The 19,722-nt window shown below is 41.5% G+C and overlaps 1 protein-coding gene across 1 annotated transcript in view; it reads left to right on the top strand.

Annotated features, from left to right (window-relative positions):
* YWHAG (tyrosine 3-monooxygenase/tryptophan 5-monooxygenase activation protein, gamma) overlaps nucleotides 1-18,387 on the top strand; it is a 25,495-nt gene extending 7,108 nt beyond the window's left edge. Inside the window, exon 2 of the mRNA XM_006889697.1 lies at nucleotides 17,214-18,387. Coding sequence (XP_006889759.1) covers nucleotides 17,214-17,870 — 657 coding nt within the window. The 3' untranslated portion in view covers nucleotides 17,871-18,387. The remainder of the gene's footprint in view (nucleotides 1-17,213) is intronic.
* The last annotated feature ends 1,335 nt before the right edge of the window (nucleotides 18,388-19,722 follow it).

Raw genomic sequence — 19,722 nt, 5'->3', positions numbered from 1 at the left:
CAGGAGACTGCCCCTCCTTCTCCAGCAGAGCATGAAGCAGAGTCTGGGTTCCCCACCCCCACCCCACCCCACCCCAGGTGCCTGTCGGGGCCTGGGTTTCAGCTGTCCACACCACAGCAGTGGGCAACGAGCTTAAAGCCCCTGATGACTCTGGGCGCTGACTCTCACCAGTGGCTATGGATGAAGTCACAGGCGATCAGTAAATGATTTTTAAAATGTCCTTTTAAAACTGTACATGAGATCAGAGTAGCAACAGCAACTCAAAAGAACCTTTTGTCTTAGAAGAATAATCAGTTACTGAATGGTTATCTAGAAACTGTTGAGTTAGTGTATGCTTGTTTCATTTTGTCACTCACTGTTCTACAGCAAAAACAGTCCTGTAAATCAAATAATGTGATGATGTGACAATCCCAATAGGCTCTAGTTTGATTCTAGGCAGTAGTACTCTAGTTGGATTTTAACTCTTGACAGTAATGTAAAAATAGAAAATAATGATCTAAACCCTGGTTCTTAACTGACTAGAGTAGAATGGCCCTGTGCCTTTCCAAGGCTGTAATCTCTATGGAAGCAAATTGCTACATCTTTCTGCAGGGCAGTTGGTGGGTTGATGGCTGACTCTTCGACTGGTGAGTGCTTAACCCACTGCACCAGCAGACAGTAATATATTTGCCGATTTAAATCAAGTCCTAGTGCTGGTTTTTAACAGCGTGTTGTAAATAGTGCTTAAGAAGTTTAAGCTCTGAAGTGTGAAATTGTATTAAGTAATTTAGAAAGATTTGCTTCCATTTTATTTTTGTACCATTTAAAGATCTAGAGAAAAACTAGATTTTTGAAGCTAAGTCTATTAATAATACTTAAATCTGGCACAAATTCTTAAAGATACCAGCCGAATGAATTATAACTAAAGTCTTATTTTGGATTTACGGTTATCTGTTGCATTTTCATTTTGTATGTAGGCTGACTACAATAAGCAGCAACATCATGATATATGGAGAAAAGATTGAAATTGTCAACGATTTCCTCTTACTTGGATTCACAATCAGCACCCTCACTCAGTACTAGCAGTTAGGAAACCAGAAGATGTGTTACACTGGGAAAATCGGCTGTCAGGGACCTCTCCAAATTATTGAAGAACAGTGATGTCGGTTTGAAGACTAATGTGTTCCTGATTCAGGCTGTAGTCTTTTCCGTCACTTGCCATACATCTAATAGCTAGCAGTAAATAAGGATAACAGAAGAATTGATGCCTTTTTGTGTTGTGGTATTGGAGAAGAATACGGAATATTCCATGGACTGCCAAAAAAACAAATACGTCTTGGTGAAAATGCAGCCTGAATGCTCTTGGGAGGCAGAGATGATAGAGTTCGTCGCACATATTGGGGGCGTGTTAGGAGAGGCTCCTCTCTGGATAGGAACATCATGCTTGGAAAGGTGGGAGAGTCAGAGGAAGAGGATGACCCCCAGATGGATTGACAGTAACCGCAGCAGTGAGCTGACTGTGTCAGATGCTAAGGCTAGGATGACACAGGATAGGACAGGGTTCAGATCTGTTGTCATAGGAGTTGAGTTCAAATTAATGCCTAGAAGCAATATTTGGCCTTATTTTTTTCAGTATGATTAGTGACTAATTGTTTTATTTGGACTTGACACATTTGGTGTAGCAGATACGTGTTATTACAGCAGTTCTATCTGCTGTAGGGATTTACGCTATTACTTGATGAGTGAACTACCCTGAAACAATGATGAGTTTAAGCATCTAGACCACAGTGGGAAATTTAGGCTGTTTCTTAGATACGAATTCTTTTTAGACCTCTTGTGCTGTACTTTGTACTGACTGAAACTTGTTGATTACACAAAGATTTTAAGTTGTACTTTCTTAGATAAAGCACAACAGTATGTTCTTGCATTTATTTAACACACTCTAGTAGCTTAGTAATGAGGAGTTGGACGGCCAGTCTGGAGGCATGAGGTTCAGATCTACCAGCGCTCGCTTGGTAGGAGAAAGATGGGTAATCTCCTGTTGTGCCGTTTACTGCCTCTGACAACCCCCTGGAGGGTCAGCTCCGAGGCAGTTCCAACTCAGTAGTAACAACGACACTTGGAAAGCATTGTTTTTTAATCTCTTTCCCCCTTATGATGTCACAATTTTAGAATTGTTTTTGTAAAGGAACGGTCTTCCTGTTTTACAGGTAGAAATGCTTCATTTGCCTAAGCTTAAGTGAAGTGTCTTTATTCTAAACGTCTCTTTTTTAAATGAGAATCAAATAGTGCGGTGATCTTTTGGTGAGTTTTCATTAATTTAGTGTACCATTTGCAGAAAGAAGCTGTCTTTAACATTCTTTTGGTTATCACATATTTTTTTCCCATTTGGTTTTGAGAGGATGGTATACCGTTTAGGTTTAAGTACAGAACAAGATAGTCTTTTTTTTTTTTTTAAATTTTGTGTGCGTGTACCGTCAAATCAGATCTGACTGGTACAGGAGGATATTGCGCCTCCTTCTCCGGCAGAGCGTCTGGTGGATTCGAACCGTTTTCCTCTGGGATTGCAGTGCAGTTTCTTGCCACTAGGCCACCAGAGCTCCCCTAGAACAAGATAGTCTTAAAGTACACTAATCAACACAGTTGTAATTTGGATCCTTTTAGCAATTTTTTTTTCATTATGGTGTCTTAATTCTTTAATAAAGAACCACCTGAGATTTTTTGCGTAGGAGAAGGTAAGTTACATAGTATTGCCACTGGAGATTTATGGTTGTTACTTAAAAGTGAAAGGATGCTTCAGAGGCAGTGGAGGCACACACATCACTGGAAGGAAGGTACAGCCTTTCTTTTTTTTGTCAAAATAACATCACCTTGTGTGGAAATCCCAAGATGGAGGGTGGGAACATGTTTTGAGGAGGATTTGGATAAAGAGCAAGAGAAGGAAAAAAGGTAGGAGCTTGCGCATTTTGTAGACTTTGACAGGTGACGAGGTGAATGATGTGCCCATGACTTTGATCTAGAAGTCACATAAGCAAGAGATAATAAATAGAGGTGGTAATGTTACCATTTATAGACACAGCCATTCTGCTAAAAAAGGATCCTGATCAGGCACTTGATCATATAGACGGCTGCTTCAGGAACACAGGTGGTTTGGGAGGTATAACAGCTGCAACTAGGCAGATAACTAGAAAATTGGATGTTAGAGACACATGAAGTGAGGTCAGTGAAGTAAGTAACGGATACTGTGAGTTGAGGAAGATAGATTTGATTTACGTTGGACATCAGGAAAGATTTCCTATAGATGTGGTGCTTGATGGGGCAGCCAACTTGGGGAGTAAAGGGCCCTAGTGGGCAGAGTTGGTTAAAGTTTGGCTACTAAATGAATGGTTGGCGGTTTTAGCCCATCAACTGCTCAGAGGGCAAAAGGAGATGAAGCCACCCGCCTCCGTTAAGATTTGCATACAGCCTTAGAAACCAGCTGATCAGTTGGTATAGGTAGACTTGACAAACAGCAGTGGATTTGGGGAGGGGGAGACTGGAGGAAGGAATGTTCAAGCAGAGGGAATAACACATTAAATTTAAGAATAGAGGAGGAGGGAGAATTTTTGATGGCTGGAGGTAGAACCTGAAAGAAGAGGAAGGAAAATAAAATGGAAAAGATAATTCCGTTGTGGTCTTGTACGGTGTAAAGAGTTTCAAATATCCCACAGACGGCCAAAAGAACAAACAAAGCTGTCTTGGAGAAAAGGCACCGAGCGTGCTCCGTAGAGGTAAAAATGATGAAACTTCATCTTACACGTTGACCGTGTTGTCAAGAGGTGCCCGTTCTCAGAAGGACATCATGCTGGGAAAGGCAGTTGGTCAGTGAGAAGGCTCTCAAGAAGATGGAATGACCCAAGGACTGGAACAGTGGGCTTGATGGTAAGGATGGTGCAGGGTGAGGAAAAGTTCAGATCCATTATTCATAGGGTTGCTGTGAGTCATGGTCAGCTCGAGCACCTGACAATGAAACCACGTGTAGTTTAAGGAAATACTTGAGTGAAGATGTAGAGAGAAGTCATGGCTCGAAGTAAAATACATGAGAAACACTTCAATAGTGCCTGGTGCAGAGCAAGGGGTTATGTATTACTAATTTAAGGAAATAATTATTTAGAATCTACCAAGGTCTAGTAGGGAACTCTGGTGGCCTAGTGAAAAAAACCTGCAGGAACGTGGTGCAAATCCACCAGTTGCTCAGTGGGAGAAAGATGTGCAAGTTCCCCCATGCAGTTTACTGTATCTGAAAACTCGCTGGAGGGTCAGTTATAGGTTGGTTCCAACTCAGTGGTGAACAACAAGGAAGGTCTAGTGGAAAGAAGCTCTGTGCTGCAATCCTGAAGGCACACGGTTCAAGTCCAGCAGCAGTTCCGCGAGAAGGATGGACAGTCTCCTCCCGTGCAATTAACTGTCTCTGAAAACCTGCTGGAGAGTCAGCTGTGGGTTGGTTCTGACTCAGTGGTCCACAACAACAAAAGTGTAATGAAAATCTAGATCACAGAGAAAATGTGGACTTGAAAGACTGTTTTAAATCTGAAAGGAACTAAAGATGAAATATAGGAAAGGTAATAACGGAACTATGTGGACAGGGAAGGAACATCTTTTTTAATCAGAGGATGTATTATGTGAAGGTTTTGATGGTTTAGCTGGTGACTGTTTGCTCTGTATAGTGAGGAGGGTTGAGGTGAGGTTGGGCAAGGTAGAGGGTTAATAATTAAGAATTGCCAGGCAATGAATGCTGAGAACCCTGCTAAAATTCGTAAAGTCTTAGTTTATGGTAACTTCAGTCTGTTGGGTTTTGTGTCTGTGCGTGTTTCTCTCTCTCTGGATTGAAACATTTAGGTGTTTTAGAGATGGTGTGAAAGAACAAGGCAAATTGACACTAATTTTTTTTAATAATTGAGTTGATGAGCCTTGGGAGGTAGGAATGAAATCTGAAAGGACAAGTAGGATCCAATATTTAGGGTCAGTGGAAGGGAAAGCTTGTATTGACATTTATAACAGTTGGAATTTAAAGGAGAATGATTCTGGATAAGGTCAGAGGTCAGTTGGAGGTGGGGGAGAGTTCACTCAACCATTGTTATGATTAATCTTCAAGAATAACCTTGGATAGTACTCATAGACCTAGAAGTAGATATAATTCCTTAGAAAATGAACTTTGACCCAAATGATTTATTTCTGAATCTATTTAAATTCAAATGTAACCCCAACTTTTAGACTCAGATTATTTCTCAACCAGCCAAGAATTAAGAGACTTAGTCTTTCTGGACATTTTTCTCCAAGATAGAATCAAGAATTTGACCTCTGGGAGGGCTTAGCCAACCTGCCTGGCTTTGACTTTCTGTCCTTACTGTAGAAGTAGGATCAGACTGGAGCAGAGATGGAAGCTAAACAAGTGAAAAGTCATCATCTTTGCAAAAGTTCTTTACTTTGGTTCTAAAATTCAGCCCCCTGCACAGTTCATTGTGTATGGTGTAAATGGAGCTTAAAAATGGCACTTGTGGAGAAAAATTGATAAGGTTGGAACAAAACAGAAATTGCAGATGATTTCACGTTTCAGAAGGTTAATTTTTGTCTCCAGCTGACAGTACATTTGATGATAGCTAATTTACTTGATAGTGTCAAACCATTCAAGACAAATATTTTCCAATAATTGTTCTGGTTGACTGGATAGTTTTGATCTTAGCTAGCTCCAGTGGGCTGAATGAAAGCATTAGCTTTGTTCACAAGTTGGCCTTTCGTCTCGAGTTTAGCCTGGGCTTCACGTGGCAGGAGATGGTTCCCAGCAATGAGAGGTACACAAGCACTTTACAGACCTTTGCTTGCTTCATATTTGCTTAGGTTCCATTACCCAGAGCAAGTCTCATGATCAAGCTCAGCTTATGTTCTAGGCCTTTGCGTCAGAACTAGTCCAGAACTAGCTCATCTTCCAGTGGGTTTTCAGAGGCTGTAAATCGCATGCGCAGATTGCCCAGCTTTCTCTTAGAACAGCTGGTAGAGTCAAACCAAGTGACTTGAGTAAGTAAGGCCGCCTGCACGTCCTGTGTAAGAGCTTGTCATCCAAGAACAGAGTTGTGGATCATAAGAAGTTTGGAGGGCAACCCTGAAGTCTCATGAAGCATGTTGTGGGGAAAGGAACCAGGATGATGGTGTTGCAGGGCCCCTGCCTTCTGACTGAGAATGACCTGGAGAAGTGTGGTGATGCCACACAAAACTTCATTAAGCAGAGATGGCTTTTTGAGCAGAAACAGAATAGAGGGTCATGCAATATTCTGTCTCCCCAGACAAAAACGTTCTAGGGCCTACAAAATATTTCCAGCAGGAAAGAGGCATGATATTTATTATTACCTTGGAGATTTAAAAAAATAAAACAAAAACACAAAACCCTCTCCAACTCGTTGACAAACCGACTTATACCTGACCCGGTAGTAGTTTTCTGAAGGCTGTAAATCACTGAAGAGGAGACTGCCTGCCGGTCTTTATCCTGCAGAGCTGCTGATGGATTTGAACCACCAGAGGAGCTTTAGCTTGCACCATCACAGCTCCCTCGTCGTGGGGATAGGCAGAGAAAAGGCGATGTCGTGGATGTCAGATGTGCGTGCGGATCGTTCCTCAAGTGGTTGGCATGACTTACTCTGGGACCCCTATGCGCAGCTTGTGCTCTGGTGCTGCTTTGACTCGCTGAGGGAGCTACCCTTCACCTACTGCCATCACTGTAGAAGGTGGTGTGCGTACTTCAGGAATCTGTTGAAGCCAGTATTTCAGAAAGGCATGTTTTGGGGAACTAGTTAAACAGAGTGTCCACCAGAGATCTGATTTATGATGGTCACGCCAGCTATGAGTCAGTTCTGACTAAAAGGCAATGAGAGTGAGTTAAACAGGCCTGCAGGCAGGGTTGGAGTTCCAGGATGTGGTTTTTCTCTTCCTTAATCTTTAAACCTAGAATGGTTTCCCGTTGTTTGGTTTAAGGGCACAAGGAGGCAGAAAGCATGGCTAGAAAGATGGAGATTTTAGTGCTCTTTGGAGTTGAGCTGTTTCTTAAACCTGGCTCGGATTGTAACCAGGTCAGAAATTCTTGAAGTTTGAAAGACCCATGAGAACTATCCTTACGTATTTGGAGATAAAGTTTACCGTAAGCTGAAGAAGTAATCATTTCTAAATGTGAAGTGAGGCTTTCTCACAGAAGATGCTGTCTGGCAGTACTTTAGAAGATGGATTTGTGCAATCAATCTCACAGTCCATGATAGTGTATTTTGCTAATACTCATCGATAGAAAGGCGGAACTTCCTCATAACCAACCCTCCATTGGGTTTCCAAGGCCGCTGTTGGATCCCAGCTGACAGATGTGGCCTTAGATTAGCAGATGTGTTTTTCTACAGACAGCACACACAAAGAAAAGATAATACAATTCGAAGGAATCAGTCCTTTGATCTTGTTCTGTTTTCACATGTACATGCACTCTTTGCTACAAGTACAATATTCAGCTTGCTAGCCACTTCCATCGAAGACCCTTCTAGAAGGCCTGGATATATAAAGTTAGGTGCTGTTGAGTTGATTTGAACTCTGATTTTCTTAGACAGTCATTTTTATGAGAGCCGGTTGCCAGCTTTTCTGTGGAATGACTGGTATGTTGGAAACACTAGCTGTCCAGTTAGCAGCCAAATGTGAAACCATTGTGCCTCCAGCCTATTTGAAGATACACATCATGTGTTAAGTTGGCTGTCCAGAATATCACTGTGGATGTATCTAACATGAGTTGCTTAGATTGTTCCAAGCTTAAGCCTATAAGTGGAACTGCAGGGTAAATGGGATTGGGGGCATTTGCAATTTTCATTGTATTTTCAGAGTATTTTCCATAAAATTTACACTTTCCAGCAATATATGGAAATATTTATGACTCAACATGGTGGATAAGCAGCCTAAATCCAATCGCTGCTTTTTCACTTCGTTCTCCCGTTCTTCCCCACCCACCCCCATTCAGGCAGCACTTTGCGTTTCTTCCTCTGACCCCAGCTGCCCAGAGCTTGGTCAGACAGCTTGTTGGGTTGGCCTGAGATTTCCAGTTCTGACCATGAGTTCTGGAGTCTGCACCGCATTCTCGGTTCTGACCTGATACCATCTAGGGAGGGCTCTAGGGCTCCCAGTTCCCCCTACCTTTTCACCTGCTGGCTCTGACAACCCTGAGGATAAATAATTCACTGTAACCATCACCAAAAGTGCTAATCCAACACAGCTTTATTACAAAGGATACAAAGCAGAGTTAACATAGAAAAGACAATGTTGGTGAAGTCTGTAAGTTTTCTTGTAGCAAAGGAGGCACATCACCCTCCTTGAAGGCAGATGTGTTCACCAAGCAGGGACTGTTACCGGGCCTCTCAAAGCAGAATGCAAGCCCCAGCTCCTCTCGTCACTGCACCATCTTGGCTTAATAAACCTGTTTGTAACCTGTGACCTGAAGTCGGTCCAAGACACTTAAGTTCCAAGTTTTGTAAAGAGATTGTCCCTCAGGTAAAAAGGGTAAAGAGCAAGTTCTTGCGGTAAGGTGAACTAAACCCTCCACCACACTATAGGGAGTTGCTTTGTGCCCTGGAGCCAGTTCATGCAGTGACCCTGTAGGAAGAGACAGCTGCTCCATGGGGTTCCCAAAGCTGTAACCTTTGTGCAAGCCCACTGCCACATCTTCACGTTTGGCTGGTGGGCTTGAACCATCAACCTCTTGGTTAGTGGGTATGCACTTTAACCACTGTACCATGAAGCTTCCCTCCCTTAACTACAGTGCTCTGTGTTAAAATTAAAAGACACAACTGTTTATTATTTTGCTGCAATTAAAGTAACATAGTAAATGTGGAAGGATAGGAAAATATAAAGAAAAATGGAATATTTTGTGATTTAACAGTGAGATTTTTAAAAATTCCCTATGTTGATTTGTTTTTAAGAGGCCAAGGAGTTTGTTGTGTATGTATGTACAAGAGAATGTTATCCTTTAAGTCATACTGTTCCAAGGCATAGGAAAATGCCTTCAATTTATTCTATATTAATAGTGTTTGACTAGATTATACCATTATTATGAGCACACACATATAATTAATACATATGTTTATATAGATAGCCTCTTCCAATAAGTATACCCAGGATTGTGGAATTGAGATTATTTTGTGTATTTTGGTATGTTAAGTAATGAACATGAACATGAGCGGTTTTAATGCTTGTTTTTAATAAATAATGCATTTACTTTGTTTAAAACATACATTCTTGTGCTCGCTTCAGCAGCACATGTACTAAAATTGAAACGACACAGATTAGCGTGTCCCCTCTGCAAGGGTGACACGCAGATTTGTGAAGCGTTCTGTATTTTTAAAAAGCCATTCTGTTTCTCTAGTTGTTGGGCCAATGTCAACAGTCAGAACTGACCCATAGCTGTCCTCTGGCAATTTTTAAGAAGCATTTTATCACAGGGCAGGAGATTGCCCATCTTTCTCCCACAGAGTGCTGGTGGATTCTAATGTGGGCCTTGGAACGCAGCTTCTTGCCACTAGGCCACCAGAGCTCCCTATTTCTGTGTTAAAAAATGTGAATAATGACTATTCTGTCAACTGAATAGCCATTTGAGCTGAATGAGGCCTTCCCCACCCCCCACTCTTTAGCACAAATGCTGTTTTAAGATAAACTGTAATTTTGCTTGTTGCCTATTAATAAACCTTTGGATTTAAATACTTATTTTTAAATGCCTCTTCTTTAGCTATTTATACTTTGAGAGGGAACATTATAATTTTGATTTTCAAAAAAGAAAAAACTATGTTCTTTTCATCCTGTTTTTTTTTTAATTATATGTACCTTTGGACATAGTTAATCAGATTTACTATAAAGAGTTTAAAATATTAGAAAAGTTTTTTATAAACAAACTTGGTTACAGAAAATGAAGTTTGTGGGTTTGTTTTTTTAAAGGGAGGTTTTGGAATTTTCTGGGTTAACACTTAAGTGAATGTCTTTGTGTAGTTCTCGGTGCTTATTTCTGATTCTTTTCATAGGATTATTTTTTAAATTTTATTAATTTTAACGAACATTTACAGAGATTTTGGATTTCCATTCATTCATTGTTGCCGGATGTTTTTATAAGTAGAAGAATGAAGAATGTGAGCATCTTTAAGGGTTTCTGTGGATTTTGCCATGTAGGTGTCTCATGTTTACTCTTTTCAGCTGTCTGCCTCCAGCCTCGTCACATTGAATATAGCTTTGTTTTTAGACCCACTGAGTTTTTTGCTTATTTGCTGTGGACCTTTAGTTCTTGTTTCTCAGGGGGATTTGAAAAGATCACTTGATTAGGTAAGGAAAGGATGAATGCGTTCTCTTCCTATCGTTGGTAATGAACTGAAGGGAAAACGGCATATGGGTGTCTGAATATTGATGTTTTCGCATTGTCAGGGAATGGTAGCATGGGGAAAATAGCATAGGGTTTGAAGCTGAAAGGCTTGGATTTGTTCTCCTGCTGTTAGTGCTGTGACTGGGTCTTTCCCGTGTAGTGAGTGTAGCGTCCACCTTGTTAGAGTAGCTGTGAAAGGTGGGTAGGACCTGGTGTCCCAGACGAAAACAGACCACTGCTCGGCTCTCCTCCCATCTTTGAGACTCGACTCTTGAGTCTGTGGGCTGGTCCTGAAAGTGCCATGGGCGTTTCATGAGGTGTTTCTAGGATGCACCTCTTCCTGAAATACCCTTTCGAAACATCACTGTTGGGAGTTTGTTTGTTTGCTTTCTTGTCTTCCTCCCTTTTACTCCCTCAGTATAATTGAGGTGAAAATGAACCTTTTCAAAGTGTGTAATTCAGTGTGGCATTCATTACATTCACCTCTTAATCTAGCTCCAAAATACTTTCATCATCCTGAAAAGAAGCCTGTAACCACTAGAAACAATTGTATAAATTCATTATCTCCTCCTCTGGTCCTTGGCAGCTGCCTGTCTACATTATGTCTTTATGCATGTGCCTATCCTGGATATTTTATACATATTGGAATCATATGTGCCCTTTTTGATAGAAAATTTTTAAGGTTCATTCATATAGGACATACTGGCACTGTTACCTCCTGATTAGCATCCCCTCAAAACTTGGTAGCCACCTTCCCCCTTAAGAACTCCTCTGTGAATGATATTCTGGTGCAGTAAGTTTGTGTGTCCACCTCCTAGACAGCACCTTCACATTATCTCATTTGTTCCTCAGCACAGTGTGATACATCTGCTAGACTTTCGATGAATGTTTGTTGAGTTGTTGGATAAATAGTGGCCTTGAAGTATACTTTGTCATGAGACTTTATGTGACACGTCATGTTGTGTTTGTACAGTGACTGTGTTTCAGAGGCTCCTGAGCCTGTGTCCTTTGGTTTGATGGCTTCCTAGAAGGTCACGGTCATACTCATGACTCTGATTTAGTCCAGCAGAAGTTGATGACCTGAAGTCCGTGCAAGCTCCCAAGAGTCCTGTTCCAGTGGCGTTCAACGAGATCTGCTTATTCTTCAACAGTAAAATGTTGATTCTGTTGTGACGTGCCATGTGTGGGACTTTGTCCACTAGGAAAGGACATTAGAGACATGGTCCTGGTTTTTATTGAGGACTGGTCATCCGTGAACTTTCGGCATGTAGCTGACGTTCACACTGCCAGAAGGAAAGCAGGCTAAGTTTAACAGCCACATCCCTCCCATAGGTGACACACAGCCATTTGTATCAGGAAACTGGGGGAGGTCTCCCAGCAGACTGTTCTCGCGATAGCAGTTTCAGGCATTTCTAACTCTTCCTGCACGGAATAGATTTAGAAGGACATTTTATTCAGGCATCGCATAGCTTCAGGTTGTTTTCAAAGTTTGAATTATTCAGCGGGACCTGAAACATCCTTAAAATGAGGTGACGTCTCTTCAGGCACTTCTTCCCATGTTAATTTATAGTGCCTTATTCCTTTCCTATGAACCATGTAGAAATTGCGTATATTGTATCTGCTATCTTCAGTGTAGTCACTGCTTGCATGTTTTATAAATAATGGCATCATGGTCTTTTCAGGAGATAACATTCCCAAATTGTATATGCACCAAACAAATTAAAAATGCATTCTACACTTACCATCTGCTAGCATGCGTGCATGTGTGTAACAGAGATTGTCGAGATTTCCCGTATTCTATTAATGTGTTTTGGGTATATTCACCACTATAACTATGATTTTGTAACCTTTATAGAAGATCCTGAAAGAGAAATATGTTTTAAATTTAAACTTTAAAGAGTAATGAATGCAACTTTATTTATCTTCTTAAATAAAACTTAAAGTTTTTGATAGAGAAATTGAGTAAATTCTGAATTGCTTAGGGCTCAAGGACTTTGATCAAAAAATCGATAGCTTTTCATTCACGCTTAACTCTTTGGGAGAACAGTGGACGTTAATTGCTCCTCGATGTCTTGGCAGCTTAGGATCTGGAGAATTATTTTCTAAGCTGTTGGTAGCTAGATTTCCTAACCCTTTTTACTCATCACTTTCTATCTTTAACTCACTGAAAACATTTGAACTTGAACTAGTATCCTAGGAGTTGTGAAGAAGGCGGAAACTTTGTTATTTAAAGTAGAACTTGAACCTTGGACAGTTTCTACCACAGTCAGTTTTAAGGGACATATTCACAAATGGTGTGTTCTTAGAAGCAGTTCAATGACTTTTTTGAGAAATGTTATCCTTCCTCCCCCGGTGACATAGCCTACATTAACTTCTGTCGTGGTTAAGCCTTTTCTTGATTAAATCTTTTATTTTTATATAAATAACAGTTCTCACACAAAGATTTCTTTCTTAATCTTTTTAAGATTTCTCAGAGAAACCTTATTTTCCGTTCAGCATACTAAGGTTGTCCCTCTAACTTACTTGTGAGGAAATTGGCAGGGAGTGCCTGGGTATGTTCCAAATGTGGTTGAGTTACTGTATCTAAAGGTGATCCTGGCATTTCATAATCTCATGTTTCGGTTTGTCTGAGGCAACGAGACCAACTTTACAGAAGTGCAAATTGCTGCCTTTGGACCGTCCTGTCCATCTGGGTTTGCAGCAGGAGGGGACTTAGCTGTATAGTATACAGTGAGGTGTCCAGCCTTTGGGACAAGGTGACAAAAAAGAGCTGCGGTTAAGTCTGTTGAGAAGCCTGAACAGAGGCATTCCGTTCTCAGTTAGCCTTACAACAGTGAAAAAAAAAAGGCCAAGACCTTTTCAGTTATTTTAAAGGTGCAGATGCAGCAAGTGAAAGTGATTGTGATGGGAAAGTTGTTTGTTATTGGTTCTGAGGGCAAATCTACATAGTATTTGGGGGCACATGTGAGTTTTCTCCCCTAAGTGTTACCACACTCCTAACCTGAGGACTTGCTGGTGAGGTTATTTGGGCTTTAAATAGTCCCTGGCCCGTGAAGTAAGGACAGCATGATTTAGGGGAAAGGCCAGCACTTGATCTGAATTGCTTCAGGCACCCTCGTGTCTCTGTTGCAGGGAGGACTGCTGGCTGACCTTAGGAGCTGCACTGAGAATATAGACTCGAGTCTGGAGAGGGACTGATTGAGGCCTTGGCGCTGCTTAAAAGTCAGATTGGCCAGAGTTTTTAAGCTATGTAATACTAACCTTTATGGGAAGGAATGAGTTGAGTTAGGGTAAGGAAGTTTCAGCTTAGACTAAATAGAGAACAGGGTGAAAGTGGAGAAGAAATACTCTATATAGGAAGCTGTTACATAAGATATTTAGAGGCCTCTTCCAGTGAGAATTAAATTTAAAATTATTCAAGATATTTTCATGCCATTGCTCATGTTACTGTTGCACTATAACCTTATAAAGGAGGCCGTAATTTCTGTTTCATAGACTGTAGGGGGTTAGCCTCACTGCTGTCGAGTCAGAACTGACTGATAGTCCTCCAGGTAGTTCTCAGAGGCTGTAAATTGCATAGGAGCAGATTGCCCATCTTTCTCCCACAGAGAGCTGGTGGCACCACAGCTCCTTAACCACTTAGACCACTAGAGCTCCTCAGAATACGGAAAAGCTGCTTTCATTCAGAAGAAGTGATGTCTCCCCGAGAATAGGGCTGTGGAACAAACAACCCTTCCTTTGGCTTCCCTCTGAATTCTAGCATTGACAAAAGCCTTTTCTTCTGCTTAGCGGTCTCTCACTGAGGCCATGTCTGGTCAAAGTATCATGTTTTGTGGATATCTAGTGGAGAGTCTGTAGTATGTAGTGAAATGTTAACACTTTTTTAAAAACTTCATCAATTCATTAAATATTTTTTGTGAGTACATACTGTTTGCTGGATACTGTGACAGTGAGTAAAGGCACGGTGTAGCTGTTCAAGGAATAACTGTTTCCAATAAACTGTACTGTATGTAATTTGCATGGTTTTTCTTTTATTCTCTTAGAGTATGTAACATTTAGATTTGTTAATAGAACCACTTTTCACTGCACATGTTCCTGCTCCCGTACAAAAGTGGATATGCACCGACGGTAGATGATTCAAAGATAGAAAAAAATTCCTTGTTACACCCCTTCCCCCCCCCCCAAAATGTGGTGTGTCTTTCTGGATTTTATCCCCCTCCCTACCACATCTATAAATAATGCTGTGTAGGTGTTACAGTTGGTCTGTATGGGGAACAGCAAAGACTTGAAGAGGAAGTAGACAGTTTAGATGTAGGTGGAGAGCAAAGTAGGCGAAGTGTAGGCATTTTCAGGCAGAGGCAGAAGTGTAGACAGAGAGCTGTATGAAACTCTCCAGGGTGGGGCTTTTCATCACTGACTTTAAGCCCCAGGTACGGATGAGAGGATGAAGCTGAGGAAAGCAGCTAGGCTTCAGTAAGGCCTCTCTAAGAGGTTTCTTTGTGGGGCAGCTGTTAATTTAATGTATTCTGGTTTTAGACATTAACCAGATACACCAAGTAATAGTGTAGGAGTACCTACACTAATTTGACAATTGCTCTGTTGTGAAGGGGAAATGGGTTAATTTTGTGATTGGAAACTATAAAGTATGTTGTTGTTATGTGCCATCAAGTCGCCTGCAACTCATAGCAACCACATATACAACACCTCTAAACCCTGCTTTATCCTGCCAGTCTCATTGTTTGCCTCTGACACACCTACCCCCCTTACCCCAGTCACTGAATCAATCCATCTTATCGAGGGTCTTCCTCTCCTGCACTGTGCCTCCACCCTCCCAAGCCTGATGTCCCTCTGCAAGGACTGGTCCCTTCTTGCAATGTATCCAAAGAATGTCAGATGAAGCTTCAGAATCCTTGCCTCTAAGGAGCAACCTGGTTTCACCCTCTCCAGGACGAACCTGTTCGTTCTTTTAACCATCCATGTTATATTCAATACTCCTCTCCAACACCACAGCTCAGAGGCATCAATTCTCCTTCTATCATCCCTAGTCATTGTCCAGCTCTGATGCATAGCAAGTGATTGCAAAGACCATGGCCTGTATCAGGTGCACCTTAGTCTCCAGACTGACATAATTTCTCTACAGTACTCTGGAGAGGTCTCTGACAGCAGACTTTCCCAATGCAGTATGTCTTTTAATTTCTTGGCTGCTGGTGTCAGAGAGTGTTGATTGTGGAGCCAATACCAGATAAGCTGTGGGGAGATATCAAGAATATCATCCACAAAGAACACAAATGGTCATTACAAAGACAAAGGAAGAAAAGACCAAAATAGATAGACTCTTGAGTATGGCACTAGAGCGCCAAGAAGCCAAAGCAAAGGGAAGAAATGAAGGTATTAAGGAGCTGAACAGAAGATTTCAAAGGGCAGCGTGGGAATACAAAGTATTATAATGAAATGTGCAAAGAGCTGGAGTCAGAAAATCAAAGGGGCCGAACCTGCTCAGCATTTCTTAGGCTGAAGGCACTGAAGAACAAATTCAAGCCTCAAGTTGGAATACTTGAGGATGCTTTGGACAGAATATTAAAAGATCCAGGAAGTATTAAAAGAAGATGGAAAGACTATACTGAGTCACTGTACCGAAAGGAGTTGGCAGACACAGAAGAATTTCATGAAACTCTGTTTGAGAAAGAAAGAGCCTGTGGTGATGAAGGCAGAAGTTCAAGCTGTTTGAAAGAATTGGCAAAAAACGAGGCCCCAGGAATTGATGGTATACCGATTGATATATTTCAGCAAACAGATGCTGCCCTAGATGTGCTTACCACATTGTGCAAGAAATCTGGAGGACAACTTGCCCTTTCTAAAGAATGGTGATCTGACAGTGTGGAAATATTGAACACAATATCATTTATATCAGATGGAAACAAGATTCTGCTGAAGATTATCCAAAAACTATAAAAGGATAGGATAGGAATATTTGTTGATAAACTATGGATAGTTTTAATTGTGTTATAGAAAGTGAGTTTGGATGAGAGGGAAGGCAGTCTTTGGTTCTTTGTGATCTCAGTATAAGAGGTGCGTGTCACATGTATAGAAAACTCTTTGTTAGATTGTCAGGCACTTGTCTATGTCTCTGATATAGATATTTAGTATAATTTACATATAGTTTTGGTGACTTGATTTATTACTATAGGGAGTTGTTTGGCGGTCATAAAAAACAAGATAGTATTTTGTTACCTTAATGTAATTAAAAATGATTAGTCTCTGAGATACAGAAGATTATTTTAGAAATTAACATGTTGAGAAAGCACTAATTCCTGTAGGTCAACTCAAAAGTACTGATCCCTTGATTGTTTCTGTTGCTGATTGTGTTCACTTGGACACTGTAAATACGTGCTCCTAAAATTGTAAAACCTGTCACTCAGAAGGGATCCAACTAAAATATAATTGAGAGGGCAAGACAAGGAAGAAGGCAAGTTGCTGTGTTTAGCCTGGTCCACATAAAGCTCCTGGTCTGATGTGTGCTTTGCTGCCATACGGTTATCCTGAGTGAACCACTGACCTTTCGCAAGTCAGATCCCACACTGCACTCAGATGCAGACTTGATGATTCCTTCCCGGAAAGAGTCAGATAAGCGTGTGTCCTTTGTAGGGTAGGAGAAGTCCAGCAGCCTTTTCCCTGGGTTTCCTCATCCTGCCCTTATCTACATGGCATTAACTCAGTGTCTCTGTTGCTCTCTTCCATTAACAGTTTCTGTTTGTGTTTTATTGGCGTTAAAGCTCTTCTTGGCCCAGTTGACATCATCTGTACTATAACCATGCTTTTTGTTCTTCATTCTTAACAGGTGACAGAGCTGAATGAGCCGCTGTCCAATGAAGAAAGGAACCTCCTCTCTGTGGCCTACAAGAACGTAGTTGGGGCACGCCGTTCTTCCTGGAGGGTCATTAGTAGCATTGAGCAGAAGACCTCTGCAGATGGGAATGAGAAGAAGATAGAAATGGTCCGTGCCTACCGTGAGAAAATCGAGAAAGAGCTGGAAGCAGTGTGTCAGGATGTGCTGAGTCTGCTGGATAACTACCTGATCAAAAATTGCATCGAGACCCAGTATGAGAGTAAAGTGTTTTACCTGAAGATGAAAGGGGACTATTACCGCTACCTGGCCGAAGTAGCCACAGGAGAGAAACGGGCGACTGTCGTGGAGTCCTCCGAGAAGGCCTACAGTGAAGCCCACGAAATCAGCAAGGAGCACATGCAGCCTACCCACCCGATTAGATTAGGCCTGGCCCTCAACTACTCCGTTTTCTACTACGAGATCCAGAATGCCCCAGAGCAAGCGTGCCACTTGGCCAAGACCGCTTTCGATGACGCCATCGCCGAGCTCGACACCCTCAACGAGGACTCCTACAAGGACTCCACGCTCATCATGCAGCTCCTCCGTGACAACCTCACACTCTGGACAAGCGACCAGCAAGACGACGACGGAGGCGAAGGCAACAATTAGGCCCGGGTGGACTGGCAGCGCACGCCGATGCTACTACTGCAGTCTTTATTTTTTTCCCATGAGTTGGGGGTCGGGTAGGGGAGGGAAAGGGAGGGATGACCTTCCTAGGGAGGAAACCCACGACACGTCCTGTCTTTGATCGCCTCTTTGACATTTTTGCCAAAATACCACTAGTGGAAAGTCAGGCTAGCTGTGCTGGTATTGGAATAGCGGCCTCACACTGGCGTATGGACTGTTCTGTAGATGAATGCAAGTGGAGCTGTCTGTCTTTAATTTAACTTATTGCTAGATCATAGGGTTTTAAGATGAAAAGAAAACTTAAACGGAATGGCCCTCTTTCAGTAAGTTCTGTGGTTCCAGTAAGGATTTTATGTACATATGCTCTTGTCTTAAGTTTTGGGTACTTCCTCTCATCTGTTTTAGCTGTGCGTTTTTTTCAGGGTGTACTCTACCAGACAAAGAGTAGCTTAAATCCCAAACTGACAAACTTGGAACATGAGGTGTATTTATCCTTATGGTTTAGGCCTTGCCAGTTTCCCGAAATCTGATTAGTTGACAGTATTAACACTAAATTGCAGTTTACAGTGTTTCTACATTACAGCCATATATAACATTAAGCCATTGGGTTGTGTCTTTTTTTCTTTACTAGTTATTTTGGCTTTACATCCAGATCAGCCTTATCCAGGCTGATTTTGCTGTTCTCAGTCTCCTGGGCCAAAAAAGGCTGGTCTGAGGAGAATCAGAGCTACTTTAGGTTTTGGCTGACAGGTGCTTGGCAGGTGGCTGTGGGATTTTTGTCCTTTTTTCCTCTTAAATCGCCACAGAAAACATTAATCACTTTAATAGAAATGTAAACACCACAAAAAATAGAGAAAATTCAGGTCTGTATGTCATATATTGTGTTGGTATTTCCGGAGAATATTCTGATTTTTTTTTTTTTAAAGATGCCACACAGCTCCTTCCTCAGGGATTGCAATGCCACCTCACGTTGTGGTGGGGTTTCCCCGCTGTACCAGATGCAGTTGGTATTTAGCTGTTGTTGTTTTTGAGAACATTTGTGGCCTTGTGTGTGAAAATTCAGATTCAAGAAGTGTGCTGGTTGAACAATCCCAAAGGAAGAGCTGTAGTCATAAAACATTCTGTCAAATTTAGGGAGCTTGTAAGTGTGTCAGTTTTTCCTCCCTTGAAAACACTCTTTACCCAAGTAATTGTTGTAGGAAGAGAACGTAAAATCATCACCAGATAATAAATATGAATTCTTATTTAACCAGAATTTTTCCGTTTTTTTTTCCTTTTTAATGAAAACAGAAATACGGAGATTCCCTTCTTGTGCAATCAGTGTGTTTGGAATTGAAGGAAAAACTACATTGGATTTTCACAAATTAGTTTTCAGTTAGCCTTAGGCCCTGTGTTCTCATTTTGGGTAAATCTGTGTTTATGTATCTGTGAACATGACTTGTTTGCATGTGTATGTGGGTTTTTGTTGTTTTTCTTGTAAAGTGAGTAACAGTATGAACTCTCAAGATGGGTCATGACTCCAAGCTTATTTTATGTGTTTGTTTAGGCAAGGAGAAGTTTGCTAATAATTGAGGAAAAACTGACAAAGGCTTTTGCTACTACCAAAATTGAGCTTACGATTCTGAGTCTGTTTAACAGGATCCCGGTGACAGTGAAGATAGAAGAATGAGGATGGCCATGGAATAAATACACTCTGTAGCAGTTTCCCCAGCATGACTTTCCGTAGAAGGCCCCTCCATATGCCAGAGCGAAAGTCCCAGTGAACCGAACCCCACCAGAGGATCCGCTAGAAGGCTTTGCCGCCTCTGCCGTGCCGGAAGCCTAAAGGAAACGC

This window comes from Elephantulus edwardii, unplaced genomic scaffold (assembly GCF_000299155.1).
Source record: "Elephantulus edwardii isolate Elephantulus edwardi_28Jun2011 unplaced genomic scaffold, EleEdw1.0 scaffold00080, whole genome shotgun sequence".
Taxonomy (NCBI): Eukaryota; Metazoa; Chordata; class Mammalia; order Macroscelidea; family Macroscelididae; genus Elephantulus; species Elephantulus edwardii.
The sequence above is the reverse complement of the archived record's forward strand: the minus strand, read 5'-3'. Positions and strand labels throughout refer to the sequence as shown.